This window comes from Drosophila ananassae, chromosome 3L (genome assembly GCF_017639315.1).
Source record: "Drosophila ananassae strain 14024-0371.13 chromosome 3L, ASM1763931v2, whole genome shotgun sequence".
Lineage (NCBI taxonomy): Eukaryota > Metazoa > Arthropoda > Insecta > Diptera > Drosophilidae > Drosophila > Drosophila ananassae.
In genome coordinates, this window is record NC_057929.1 from 17,284,277 (window position 1) to 17,297,189 (window position 12,913).

General features: G+C 40.7%; 1 protein-coding gene across 40 annotated transcripts in view; it reads right to left on the reverse strand.

Annotated features, from left to right (window-relative positions):
- Window positions 1-12,913, reverse strand: part of LOC6494021 (dystonin) — a 76,943-nt gene that overhangs the window by 46,775 nt on the left and 17,255 nt on the right. For 11 of the 40 annotated variants that reach the window (XM_032450980.2, XM_032450977.2, XM_032450966.2 and 8 more), the window contains exons 1-7: window positions 11,885-11,986; window positions 8,148-8,834; window positions 4,601-4,662; window positions 4,454-4,471; window positions 4,304-4,363; window positions 3,974-4,063; window positions 3,699-3,869 (exon numbers count right to left, since the gene is read on the reverse strand). In XM_032450980.2, coding sequence (XP_032306871.1) covers window positions 3,699-3,869; window positions 3,974-4,063; window positions 4,304-4,363; window positions 4,454-4,471; window positions 4,601-4,662; window positions 8,148-8,661 — 915 coding nt within the window. In that variant the 5' untranslated portion in view covers window positions 8,662-8,834; window positions 11,885-11,986. The other 29 variants (XM_032451005.2, XM_032451006.2, XM_032451002.2 and 26 more) reach the window with 12 other exon arrangements.

A 12,913-nucleotide genomic window follows, 5' to 3' on the forward strand; every position in this document is an offset into this window, starting at 1 on the left:
GCTTTTAACGGCTGTCAGTTGTTTTTCGATTCACACACACTCTCGAATCGATACGGTCAACACAGATGATAGTAATGATGATGATGATGGTTATGATGGCGTTGCACGATGCCGAGAGGATGGTATGATGAGTTGTGGGTCAGACCCCACACCTTGAGGTATCAGATAGTATGTGTTTGCAACTGAATTGCAAATCTAATTAGCCGCTGTCATGGAAGAGAGGGTGGATGGCCAGCATTACAGGTATGCTTATTAATACTGATATGATGCAACCCAGCAAACAACTGCGGCTTATGTTTGCCACTATTCGTAATTTGAGCAGCGTTTTGCACTTGAAATGTGTTGTTTGTGGTGGGAAAACAAAGTGGAACCAGTAGCTATCACTTGCCAACCCTAATCCCCATCATTTTCTATTTATTTATAGGAATTTTTACAGACGAATAAATGATTCGAGTCTCGAATATCAGCGGGTCAAGTTTAATTATAAACTTCATTATTTCTTTAAAGCTTAGCCCTGACACTCCTCATGGTCATGGTTATTTTTATTAAGTTATTAAAACATTATTAATCTGCTTTGTGTTCTAGTTATTCCCCCGATTTAGACTTGTAGGAGTCATTAATTGCAGTGTAGGTGTCAGGTCCAAATACGTCTAACATTCCTTGGGATATCACAGAGTGTGGGCTCATCTCATCGGTCGGCGATATAGCTCGAATTATTTACCCAGACAACGCTTGTAATTCCATCTACACACTTGAAATGTATCTAGCTGCGGTGTGTTTTCATTCAAATTAATTACAATTCATTTGAAACACGCTAACGATAGCTAACGCGCTTGTAAACGCTTCTCGAGTGCAAACAACAACCATTTGCATACCAACAACCATTGAAAGAGATGGCAAGTCGATCAATGAAAGAGAAAGAAGCTGTGATAGCTGGATCTTTCCTTATTTGAACATGCCAGCCAAGTCGGTTGGTCGGTCAGCCATCGATTTTATTAATGAAACAATGTTTGTTTTTATCTCTAGCAGTTACCGATTGCTATAGATAGATTTCGAGATGTCGAGATTTCGATCTTGATCTCGGTCTGGGGCGAAGCATCCCACACACGACTCACCCCGAGAGTGGCTATTCAAAAATTCAGTCATCAATGTCATAAATTAAGACGAATAAGTGCATCAGTTGTTGTTAGCATTCTATTTTGGCCATTTGATACGCTCCACAGAGCCAGCTGGCAATCTGGTAGTAAGCGAGTTCGTTGCTTGCGTTGAAGTCTTTCGTTTTGGCTGATGTCATGGGCAGGGCTGCCAGAAATAAGACACACACATCGTGCTTCATTCCACCTGATTTTTATTATTATTATTTCGGTCTCTACATATAAGTAATTGTCTCTGGCTGGCTGGCTGGATGGCTGGCATTGACTTTATTGTAACACATACCGTGGCGTATTATAATAAATCAAGTGGAGAACGCCACAAACAAAACACAAATCCCAAAAATAATCATCTTTTCAACTTCGAACGATGACGTGAGAATCTCAAAAGACTTCAACTAGAGACCCATTGTGTCTGTCTTTTGGGTGCTTTCTTCCGAGGCGTTACTTTTCATGGCTGGGCGCCTTGGATAAACTATTCGGATAGTGACGGTTCTGCTATTTTGGCCAAATATAAGCGACTGCCACTAACGAGCAATGAAAAATGGCAAATTGTTCGGAAAATTATCAGATGCTCATAATGAAAACGTTTGTCAGAATAATTCGACACACACACAGAGAGAGATACCTATCCGATTTGGCACACACAGTCCCCTTGGGGGGAGCAGCGCGATTTATTATTTAAATTCCAGCAATTGAGCGGCTTAGGAAGTTTACGTGGCAGCCGCAAGGTTGCCTCAAGATTTGTGGCACTCGATACCTCACAAAAGGCCAACAAAAAGTGTAAGCCGCGCTACTAAACATTTTAAAAATTATAATAGAGCCAACAGATAATTTTTTAAAAAAGAAAAAAACAATATAATAATTTAATCTGATTTTTAAACCTGTCGATGATTTATTTCTTCACGCTTGTTAGCCATTATTAAGCTAAAAGGCGCTATAAATATGCACTAAAGTGCATTGTGTCTTAACAGACACTCGTTCCAACCACGTGTATATAGTCTCTCTGTAGTATCCCATAATATTTTATGTCCGAAGGTAAAGGTAAAGTCGCTGATTGACTGACGTGCTGTTGTGACTGCTGTCGGGGGTGGTTCATAGATCAAATCGATTTGCTTGCACAATTTATAACTTAATTACAAGCTAAGCAGCGTTACAATCTGCCCGCCAGCCAGTAGTGTTTCTGTTTAAAATCCATTTCCCCACTTTGACCCACAAAACAGTGCACATTAATTGAATAAATAACACGGCTACGCTCCGTCACACCCAGTTCAAAATAGGCATTATGTCATAATTGTAAAATGTCAGTTGTGATTTAGATTTGGATTCGGGTAACCTGAAAATTGGAGGAGACTGCGACGAGATCGCCAGTAAGGTGAGCAATTTTGTATGCAAAACAAGAAATATCCTTTTAAGTCGTACGGAATTTGCATATCTCGAGTGGAATAACGAATGACATCAGACATCAGACACCCGCAACTGCAACAGTCGGCACAACAATACACACCAAGTCCTTGGGGGCCGGCAGACAAGAAATAATGAATAAGACTCACAAAAAAAACAAGAATAAATCAACTAAAGCAAAATAAAGCGAATATAGTAAATGAAGCGCGATTGAGTTTCACATTGTCGAGTGATTTACAATTCGTTCGCCTCAATTGAATGAGCGCCATTTGGCAGCCTCATTGCTGCTGCCACTGTTGCCTCTGATGTTGCAGCTTGACTGCTACTTGTGTTGTTGTGTTGCCTCATGGTCGGTGAACTGGCAGCATCATTGAGCATTTATGCGCGCCATCGATCAAGTCGGAGTCAGGCAGTCAGTTGAAAATTCAACTGCGTTTGTAGCAAATTACGAAATAGCCAGGTTTGTATTTTATTGCATCTTGTTTGACACACATGCTGCGGAAATGTATCTCATTGATGAGTAATGATTTAAATTGAAGTATTTAAGTGAAATTTTAATGAATCATAAAAAGGGTAACCATGTCTTATGAATAATATTCCCCAAAAAGCCAAGTATTAGTCTAACTTGTATCTTTAAGAATGCTACCTTGTTGTGGTATATGTGTAGGTGGCCTAAACCACTCCTATCCCCCCATCCCCCTGGCTGGCTGAAAGCCGACTTTCGGCCTTGCTGTCTTGCTGTTGACGAACTGTAGCAGCAGCAGCAGCAGCAGCAGCAGCAAACATAACAACATTATGTGTGTCACTCATCGGCGGCGGCAAAGAGAAGGCAATCATGTTGCCTTAAATGGTAGCACCGCGTTCGCCAAAAAATTACGACAACATCTCAGCTCTTATAGCGTGTTAAGACTGTAGCTCGTTTGTAATGATGTGTGGGCTGGGGCCTGGTCCGGAGGGGTCACCTTCAGCGGATACCGAAAGAGCTGCGGATATGTGGGCGGTGCTTTGCTGTCTAGCTGACTTTGACTCTCTGCCCACCGGAGTGGCGCCCACAGCTTTGCTCCAATTGCTCAATCAATGAATTCATTTATTATTCAACACTGTTTTCATTCAGATATTAGACAGACTCAACTTGAAACTCACCTGGAAATGCAATATTATTGTCCAGATCAAGCCCAGTGTCAGCTTGGGATTGCCATCCACAATGTCCTCGGCCCGGATGTTGACCAGTTTGATCTTCTTGTAGCGCAGAAAGTCGAGTGCCATTTGTGCATTCTGCAGCATATGGAAACGCATTTTACCCTTCTCGCGTGGCTAAAATTTAGTAAAAAAAAATTGGTAAAAAATAAAATACAATAAAACGAGAGTGTTGGCGAGAGCGTGACAAAACTGGCAAAGAAATCAATTGAAAAACTTACCAGGTGTTCGCCAGATAGCACCTCCAGGAGTGAAAGTAAGTTGTGACCATCGCGCAGATCTTCAAACAAGTCCACCACACGACGATTGGCCTGCAGGTTGGTCGGTGTTGGGGGAGGCAACAGAAATCCGGTAAAAGGTGAGTTCAATATTCAATGAGTGGCCAATAAATTAGAGAGTAACCAACAAAATCACAAATAAATGAAATAAAACCAAGAAACATGCAAAAATACAGCCTCAGGATGAGCAGCAAAAATAAATAATCAAAAAATAACAAAAATTAACTATTTTTTCAAACAACTATTATTATTTCTTTGAAAAACTCGACTTACTGACTGAGAACAACAGGGTATGCCATTTGTGGTGACACAAACATGTAGCATAGTATAGGTCTGAAATCGGTATGGAGATCAGATCGACAAAGTTTTATTTTTCAAAATTAATTAGAAATGATTAAAAAGTTAATTATTACTGAGCAATACCTTAGCATACTTCCAGTGCTGCTTGTTTTTATTTCGGGGAATGGGAAAGGTTGAAATAATTAACTCTTATTGGCACTACTTTTCACTAAATTAGATTGCATTCCATGTTTCTAAGTAGAGCAGCTCATAGATAGCTCTGAAACTCACCTTTTTCAGATGTTTGTTAACCCATTTTGTGAAAGTCTTCTTCTGAATGGCATCGCGTTCATCTAAATTGGGGATTTAAATAAAAAGATAATCACATTAAAATATTTTAGATAAACTAGATCTCGGGTTAGTATGAGAAACAAAATCAAAATCATGCAATGCTTGGGAAGATTTGTGCCGAAAAGGGAGACTGCTCTAAGCCACTCTTGGAATGGCGTCATCTTTGGTTGAGAAATCCATAATTTATTTATGAAAAATGTTTAAAAAAATTTCAACGCCCACTATCAGTGCGGGCGTTGAATAATAGGCCTCAGGCCTTAAGCCTTAATTAACTTGTTTGAAGAAATGTTTCATCTTTTGGCCAATTAATCGATTTTTTATCGATTGCTGAAGCAAACTTTGGTCATTGTTTGACCTTGTCCTGATAGAAGCAACAACAGAAATCGATAAGAACCGAGCTAGAGGGCTGGTGGGTGGCAGAAACTTTGATTTTTTGGTCCAACACTGACACTGACACATGACGTGCTTCGTGTTTGTAGCCAGAATTGTTACCAGAACTGTGAATAACCCTCCTAAAGATAAGCTAATGGTAAGGTTATTCCCCAATTTCGGCACAAATATCAAGCATTTCTTGGCAATTAGTGAGGTAAACTCTTTGGGCTGATAACTCTCGTGCAGAAATGTGAAAAGCAAAGCAATGCAATAATTTATTTTGAACATCCTTTAGACCACAATCTTATCTCCCCAGAGCGGTTCTGGCAGGTCGTAAAACGCCATAAACCCTATAGGGTTCAAGTTGTAGAAAAGTACTGGCATTAAATCGGTTGATAAACCCGATAAATTCCAAGTGCCAAACAAATAAAGCAATAGACGTAGTAAAAAACGGCTGAAAACAATGAAAAAGCGAGTCATATAACGACGAACTCACACCAGAAGCTAAATAGCAAAACAAAAGCGTCGAAAGATAAAAAATACAAAGAGTAAAAAGTGAGTTGAGTGATCCCCACAACTCTGCTCTCTCTGGACTTGGCTTAAACGGAGAACTTATAACTAGAACCGAAGCTCCAATGCCCTTGGTTAGGGATTATCGCTAATCAGGTTGGTCTCTTAAGGGGTTGACTTCGAATGGGGACTCTTTTGGGGCGACAATAAGTCTAACAACTTGAAAATATTAACCTAGTTATGGCCAACAAGAGATAGGAGAATGGCCACAACCTAAAGACAAGCAAGTGATGGATGGGGGATGGCCTTTACTTTAGATACTTAGACTTATTCTTTCAGATACCCTTTCTTGAGAGCTTGAACTTGTTCCAATCACCTCTGAGTCACTCTCCATTGAGTTGGAGATTCATGATCGCCGACACTTACAGCACAGTGTACCCCCATTCATTGATGGATCTTGCCGCAAAATCTTTCTGCACGATTGCATGCCACAACACGGACTCTGCACCACACTAATCGGGCTTATTTTTATCTACCTTTTGGAGCCGACAACGGGGAGTAGTTCATAAATATTCACACAGGTAATGATTGTGCAAAAGGTGTGCACAAATACCACTCAGAATCACCACTATCATCAGAACTTGTTCCGATATAGTATGAGTGTGTTGTGTGTGTGGGACTTTTGAGGAGCGCGTGATGATGTCACGTTCTAAGTTGAATTCGTTTTCAACGATTAAACGTTCGTTAAGTTATTTTTTTCGATTCGGAGTTCGGAGAAGCTTATTTGATATTTGTTAATGTTTATTTTTGCATTTAGTCACTGTCATTGATTAGCACACTCGAAGAAATGTCACACACGCCGGCTATGTTGTTATTTTCTCTACATGAAGGACGTTTGGTTCATTCGAGTATTTCTGGACGATAAGAAACTCTAGGCACTCGCCCCGATATAAGCTATGAACTCACTGTTAAGGAAATGCACCCTAAATGGAATCTAAACTATTTCTGATTGCTATCTTGGCCAATGGCGCCAGCAAATTAGTGCCACAGCCATTCAAAACATATAACAATCAGCATAAAAAGCCAATATAAATATTTTACAAAATTCAATAAGCATAAACCCGTTTATTTCTCAGTTTTCTGTTCTGTTGGACAAATGAGTTCAGTTTGAAATTCGAGGAATTTTTGTTAATTTGCCAACAAAGTTTCGGGTGTCGGGGTGTCGGGATAACCAGTTTGGTCAAGTTTTTAAGCCACAATGCATCTATTTTGGCCATTATTTAGATCAATAAACAGTTAGTTGACCATCATTCCTTGCCATCAAGGCCGAAAAGCAACCCTCGCTTCCCTTTTATTTGACGAGCCAAGAAAGGTGCGAACTAATGTCTGCCAAACTGTTTGCCCAAGAAGTGTCAACAGTTTTTCTGGCGATTGTCGGAATTCGTAATATCATTTTCTGTCCCCCAGACAGATAAGGGCCTTGAAAAGTCATAAAGATATGAAAGTGCATTGCTAAAAAGTGAGGTAATTTCATAGTTTTTATGGCAAATATTTTCACAGTCCACCCTGTCCTTTTGGCTTTCAAATTTGTGCATAAATTCCGTATCCGCCGTAATCCCATAACCAGTTCAGAATATTAGCAGCTAGTAGTATCTAAAAAGAGGGTTTTAAGCTGAAAAAGTCACTAGAGCGACCTTGACCCTTTATAATTTGCTTCCAAGCTTCGTTTCCGGCATTCGTGGCAAATAAAAAACATGTTTTTCCAACTTTTGTTGCCATCTACTTGGGTGTATTTATGAAACCGCGACGGATTCATAATTGAAATCCGTACAAACGAGATACAAACGAGAATTTTTTGCGTAGAATTGACAAAAAAAACAGAGCCTGACTTGAAATGCAAATGATTTCCGCTCGAGCAATTAATAAATCTTTGTTGGACTTGGCAGGGAATACCTAAAAACTTAGTCGAAGTGGGGGAAGCTAAATGCGAAAATGGAATATGCTTCCAGGGGAGACATCAAGTCTTGAAGAAAGCTGCGGGTTCTTTCTTATTATACCCTTGAAGAGGGTACTATTATTTTATCCAAAAAGTGTGCCAAGCAGTATTCTAAATGAGGATCACACCCTTAGTCCTTATAAGCATGGTGGTCTGTCCGTCTATAGCTTACTAGTCTCTCAGTTTTAAAGCTATCGATTTCAGACTTGGTAGCAAGTAGGAACTAACTTCTTTTCTTTGTAGACAGTCTATAGTATAAGAAAGTAGTATCAGGATCGGTGGTCTATATCCCATAGCTCTCATATAACTGAAGCATCGGAAGGGTCATAACTTGGTGGTTCTTGAAGATTAAGAGTTGTGACTTGTTTCGAACTTCATATTTTCTAAGTAATAAGTCTAATACTGACATAAATATCATAAAGATCAGCCCACTATATCCTATATTTAAGGTATCTATATCTTCTTTATTAGATTTTATATAAAATTAATTAATAAATCACTGTTAGACTTGTCATAAAAGGGCATACAAACGAAGAAACAACATCAAACGAACTGGAAACTGACAACTGCCAACTGGTATCATGCCTTCTAGGAATCTCGCCCACTTACGCATTATGTCCCAATCTTCTATAAAATGATCCCAAATGGACATGCTACCTTTGAACTGGGTGAGGGCATCCTCGTAGCCACCCTGCGGCTGGGGCTGGGTGGATGAGTGTTTGGCCTTTTTGGGGGCCGCCGGACTGGACTCGTAGAGCGGCGAGGAGGTATTGCCAGAGGAGTGTCGATGGTGGTGCGACTGCTGCTGGTGGTGGTGACTGTGGTGGTGGTTGTTGCTGTACAGCTCCCGATCGCGTTGCTCCCGCTGGACTTGGTGGTACTCCAAGGTACCATTGTTACCCGGATTGCCGCCCGGAGACACAGAGATTCGGGCCGGGGACTGGCTGCTACTGGTGGTGGCATGATGGTAGCTCTGATGGTGGTGCGTTGTCTGTCGCGAAGAGCTCCTCTTCATTGAGTTGGAATTGGAATTGGAGTTGGAGGAATGGAGGTGCGAGTGCTCATTCTGCTGCTCGTTGGGATCGAAGCCCAGGCGGTCTTTATAGTAGGAATGCGATGTCATCTTGCGGGTGGTAATGGTGGCACATTAAGAGACTCGAACACACTCGAAACACACAAAACTTTCTTTGATCTTTTTCTTCTTTTTCAGATTTTTTTAGCACGTTTCAAAGTTGATGTTTGTTTTTCAAAAATGGCACTGCTGCTGGTCTTAAATTTTATAGCTCGTTCGCTTGACTGGAGATTGGAGGTTGGAGTTTAGAGTTTAGATTTAAATAGACTTCTTTTAAGACTAAAAAGTATCTGTCGCTATGGCGAGTGACTCAGACTCGTTCTTGAACGTGAAATTGTTGCAATTATTTAGAGATACCCGAGAACCATCTCACAATAAATGCAATTGAAAAGCAAATAAAAACCTAAAAACTAAAATTAAGTAAAAGTTCTCGTTCAGGAAGTGAGGTTGGTCCGACTAGCCGGCATTTTGTTCCAATTGGCCGATGGCCAAAAGAAAACGCAGACGTAGAAGTATCTAGCAGATACGAATACATGGTGCATTTTGTCGCCATGGGGCGAACGAACTGTATACAAGAGATACAGATACAGATACTCAGATACTAAGATACAGAGAAGAGAAGGGCGCGTCGAGATAGAGATCGCCGGCAGCCAAATTGAAATTTATAAAGATAAATTGAAGCTGAAATCAGTCGCAGCTGCACACACAAAGCATCCAAGTAAAAGCGGGCACTTGGATCTTTTTGTATCTGATGGCTTGACAAAACTGAGATACTTTCGTTTGCCAAAAAATAAATAAAATGAGGAACTCCAGTGCTCTGATTCGATTCATGAGGTCAGCTTGGACCTGAACAATGAACATTAGTTATAAAATATAAATAAATAAATGCTCTGACTCGCTGAGGCCAACAGCTGCGGGCCCAGGAGACGGGTTGTCGCTGTCGCTGTCGCTGCCTCTGATTAGATACGAATCCGAATATATATAACTATAATGCCTATATACTCAATGAGATATGAGAGCAGACACCATTTCTTTCTCTCTGACTGTCACTGTCTCTTTCTGTGTTTTAGTTTGTTTTGAATTTTTTAAGTTTTTTATGCAAACTGGTGGGGGGTACTTTGTATCTGTGAGTGCATATCATTGATATTTCGCTTCTTTCACTTTGCTGGCTGGCTGTCAGTGGCAGTGGCAGTTGTTTTTCAATAATTTTCACTCATATTTCAGCCGGTCTGTATTGTTTTTCTAGTTCCGTGTGCATATTTTTTCATTTTCCATTCACATGCAAAATTTCACACAATAATTCGCGGAAAATAGTTGCCACAGTTTGTTGCCTTGGCTTTGGACCTCTCTCTCTCTTGGCCTTTCTCCCCCGCCTAGTTAGTAATGGTTGTGGCACAGTTAGCTAGCAACATGTTGCACGATCTCTCTCTCTATCTCTCTCTATAAGCCGGAGAACTTGGAATTCCTGGCATGCGGCCAAGAAGGTAAGAATACAGGTAGGTAGTCACATAGGTAGCCTGGCCAGAGAGAGAGCCGTTGTTGCATGCGTTTGGCATGACTAATTTGTCTCAGACTGAGTCTCAGTATCTGTGGCAGTGGCAAGGGGCAAGTTTCTGTAGAAAAACCCAAACTTTTGTGCGTGCAGCGATCTGCGGGTATCAGAAACAGAGACCAGATTGCCCCTAAAGAGCATTTCAAGCTCACTAACCAAAAAAAAAAAATACGAAAAAAACTACAAAAAAATCTGACAAAAAACTGGTTATTGAATGAAAAGCCAGCCGACTTACAAAAAAAACAAGAAAGGAAAGCTAACTTCGGGCGGAGCCGAAGTTGATATACCCTTGCAGTTCAGTCGCAGTCCGCTAGGTGGCGCCACCCATCTTATTTTATTAGATATATAGCGGATCGTTTATAGTCGGCCGATCCTTATGAAAATTGGCAGATCAGATTGTTTTCCCCAAAATAGAATCTGTACCAAATCCCATCTTTCTAACTTAAAAAACACCAAAGTTATGCCAATTTCGATCGTTCTATGACAGCTATAGGATATAGTCGGCCGATCCTTACGAAATTTTGTACATAAGATATTTTGGTCAAATATAACATGTGTAGAAACTCCCAACCCTCTAACTTAAAAAACACCAAAGTTATGGCATTTCCGATCAATCAGTTATATGGCAGCTATAGGATATAGTCGACCGATCCCGGCCGTTCCGACTTATATACTGCCTGCAAAGGAAAGAAGGGTGTGTGCAAAGTTTCAACTCGATAGCTTTAAAACTGAGAGACTAGTTTGCGTAGAAACAGACAGACGGACAGACGGACAGACGGACAGACGGACAGACGGACCGACGGACAGACGGACAGACGGACAGACGGACATGCTCATATCGACTCAGGAGGTGATCCTGATCAAGAATATATATACTTTATAGGGTCGGAGATGTCTCCTTCACTGCGTTGCACACTTTTGACCAAAATTATAATACCCTCTGCAAGGGTATAAAAATGGCAAAAAAAACAACAAACGACGCACAACTAAAAAGAAGTTGGGAGAAGTTGAGATTTCTGGGACTCGGGACTGGCTTTGGGTTTTCTGATTTCAGTTTGTTTTTTTTTTTTTAAGACAAATATTTAAAAAATGCAAGACACAGCTGCTTCTTTTATGGACTGCCTCTGCCTGTAGTCTAAAGAGAACTTCTTTTCGATTCGTCAGAATTCGTTTTTTATTTGCATTTCCAGTCAAGCGAAGAGTTCTGGCGACGATAACAAGGCGCCTCCTTTATTCGAATTAGTTTTCTTTTTTTTTTTTTTTAGTTCCGATCGCTTTAGTCACTTGTTTTATTTTTAGTTTATAGTTTTTCGATGTCGGTTTAACACTAAAGATAAACACGCTTTTTACGGCTCTATTTTAGCCAAGTTAGCTTTGTTGTTCTCTCTTATAATTGGAACTTAATAAGCCAATAATTTAATTTTTTTTTTTATTTTTTGCACTCTACACTACGACAACTACAACACACTCACACACACACACACACACACGAGGGCTAGGAAAAAACTTAGTTTTGTTAATAAACTTCTTCTTCTTGCTCACGTTTAGGGCCAAGTTGGACAAACGCGCTGCGCTGCGTGAGTGTGTGCGTTAAAAAATTGTTTTTGTTGTTGTTGTTGTTGCCACACCACACACACACTACACACACATACACATACTCTTGAAACGGTACGGCACACACAAACACACACAGAGATACACTCTGGTAAGAGAATTTCGTACGTTCGTTCTTTGGAGGAGAAACGCCCAACCGCTCGGTATCGTGGTTCAAATTCGAATGAGCACTTTGCTCTGCAACGGCCTGGGTGCTCTGCTCACTACTAGTATCTGAGTGCCTAATGAGTGGGAGCTGGGCGAGAGCCGTGAGTGAGTGAGTGAGTGAGCACTGGCCCAGTCGAGTTACCTGAGCAGGTGAATTTGCCAGCAACTGATTGCGTGGCCGCCTTGTGTGTGGGAAGAGCGGTTCACAAAAGAGAGAGAAGGCGAGAGAGAGCCAGCGATCGAGAGAGTGGTCTCTCTTGAGGATTGGAGTAACTCTCAAGTTCGACTCAAGCTACACCAAGAGAAAATTTAAGATAAGAGTCAAGGCTGTTGAGAGATGGGAGTTTATCAAAGAAGCTTCCGGTTCTAATAGCCTTAAAAAATATTATATTTTAATTCTTAATATTATTTTCCAGCTTAAGTTTCAATATATTTCTTTCTCTGCCTTTTAAAATGAAAAGAAATTCTTCATATTTGGTCAAAAGCTGGCTCCTAAGCATGTGGGCTAAAGAAGAATAAAGAAGAGAATAAAATAAACCGCTAATGGTCATGGCCGTTAATAAACACAAAGCCCTAATTTGGCTCTCGTCTTTCTTGTGGTTTATTAACAAAAACAAAAAAAAAACCAAAGAAGAGGAGCTGCCATCGACACGCACTTGTAAACAAATTTGGGCACTACAGATAGTGCAGTTCGGGGAGACTTTCATAAACAGACCCAAATAGCTTAGTTAGCCAAGAATAAAGTGTGGAGGGAATGGGTAAAAATAGTAAAAAGAATCCATAAAAATGTAAAAATGCAAAAGATTAGAGAACAGACTAGTGATGAGCAGAAGAGAGCTTGAGTTTTCACTCTAAAAGAGGGGCAAGAGAGAGACAGAGAAGTGCTGCGATCAGCTGGGCGACGGTGCGTGAGAGCCAGGGCTCCCCCGGATGAACACTGCACTTTTGGGGTTGGTTTTTGACTTTTCTTTTTTATCTGTCGGATTGCCG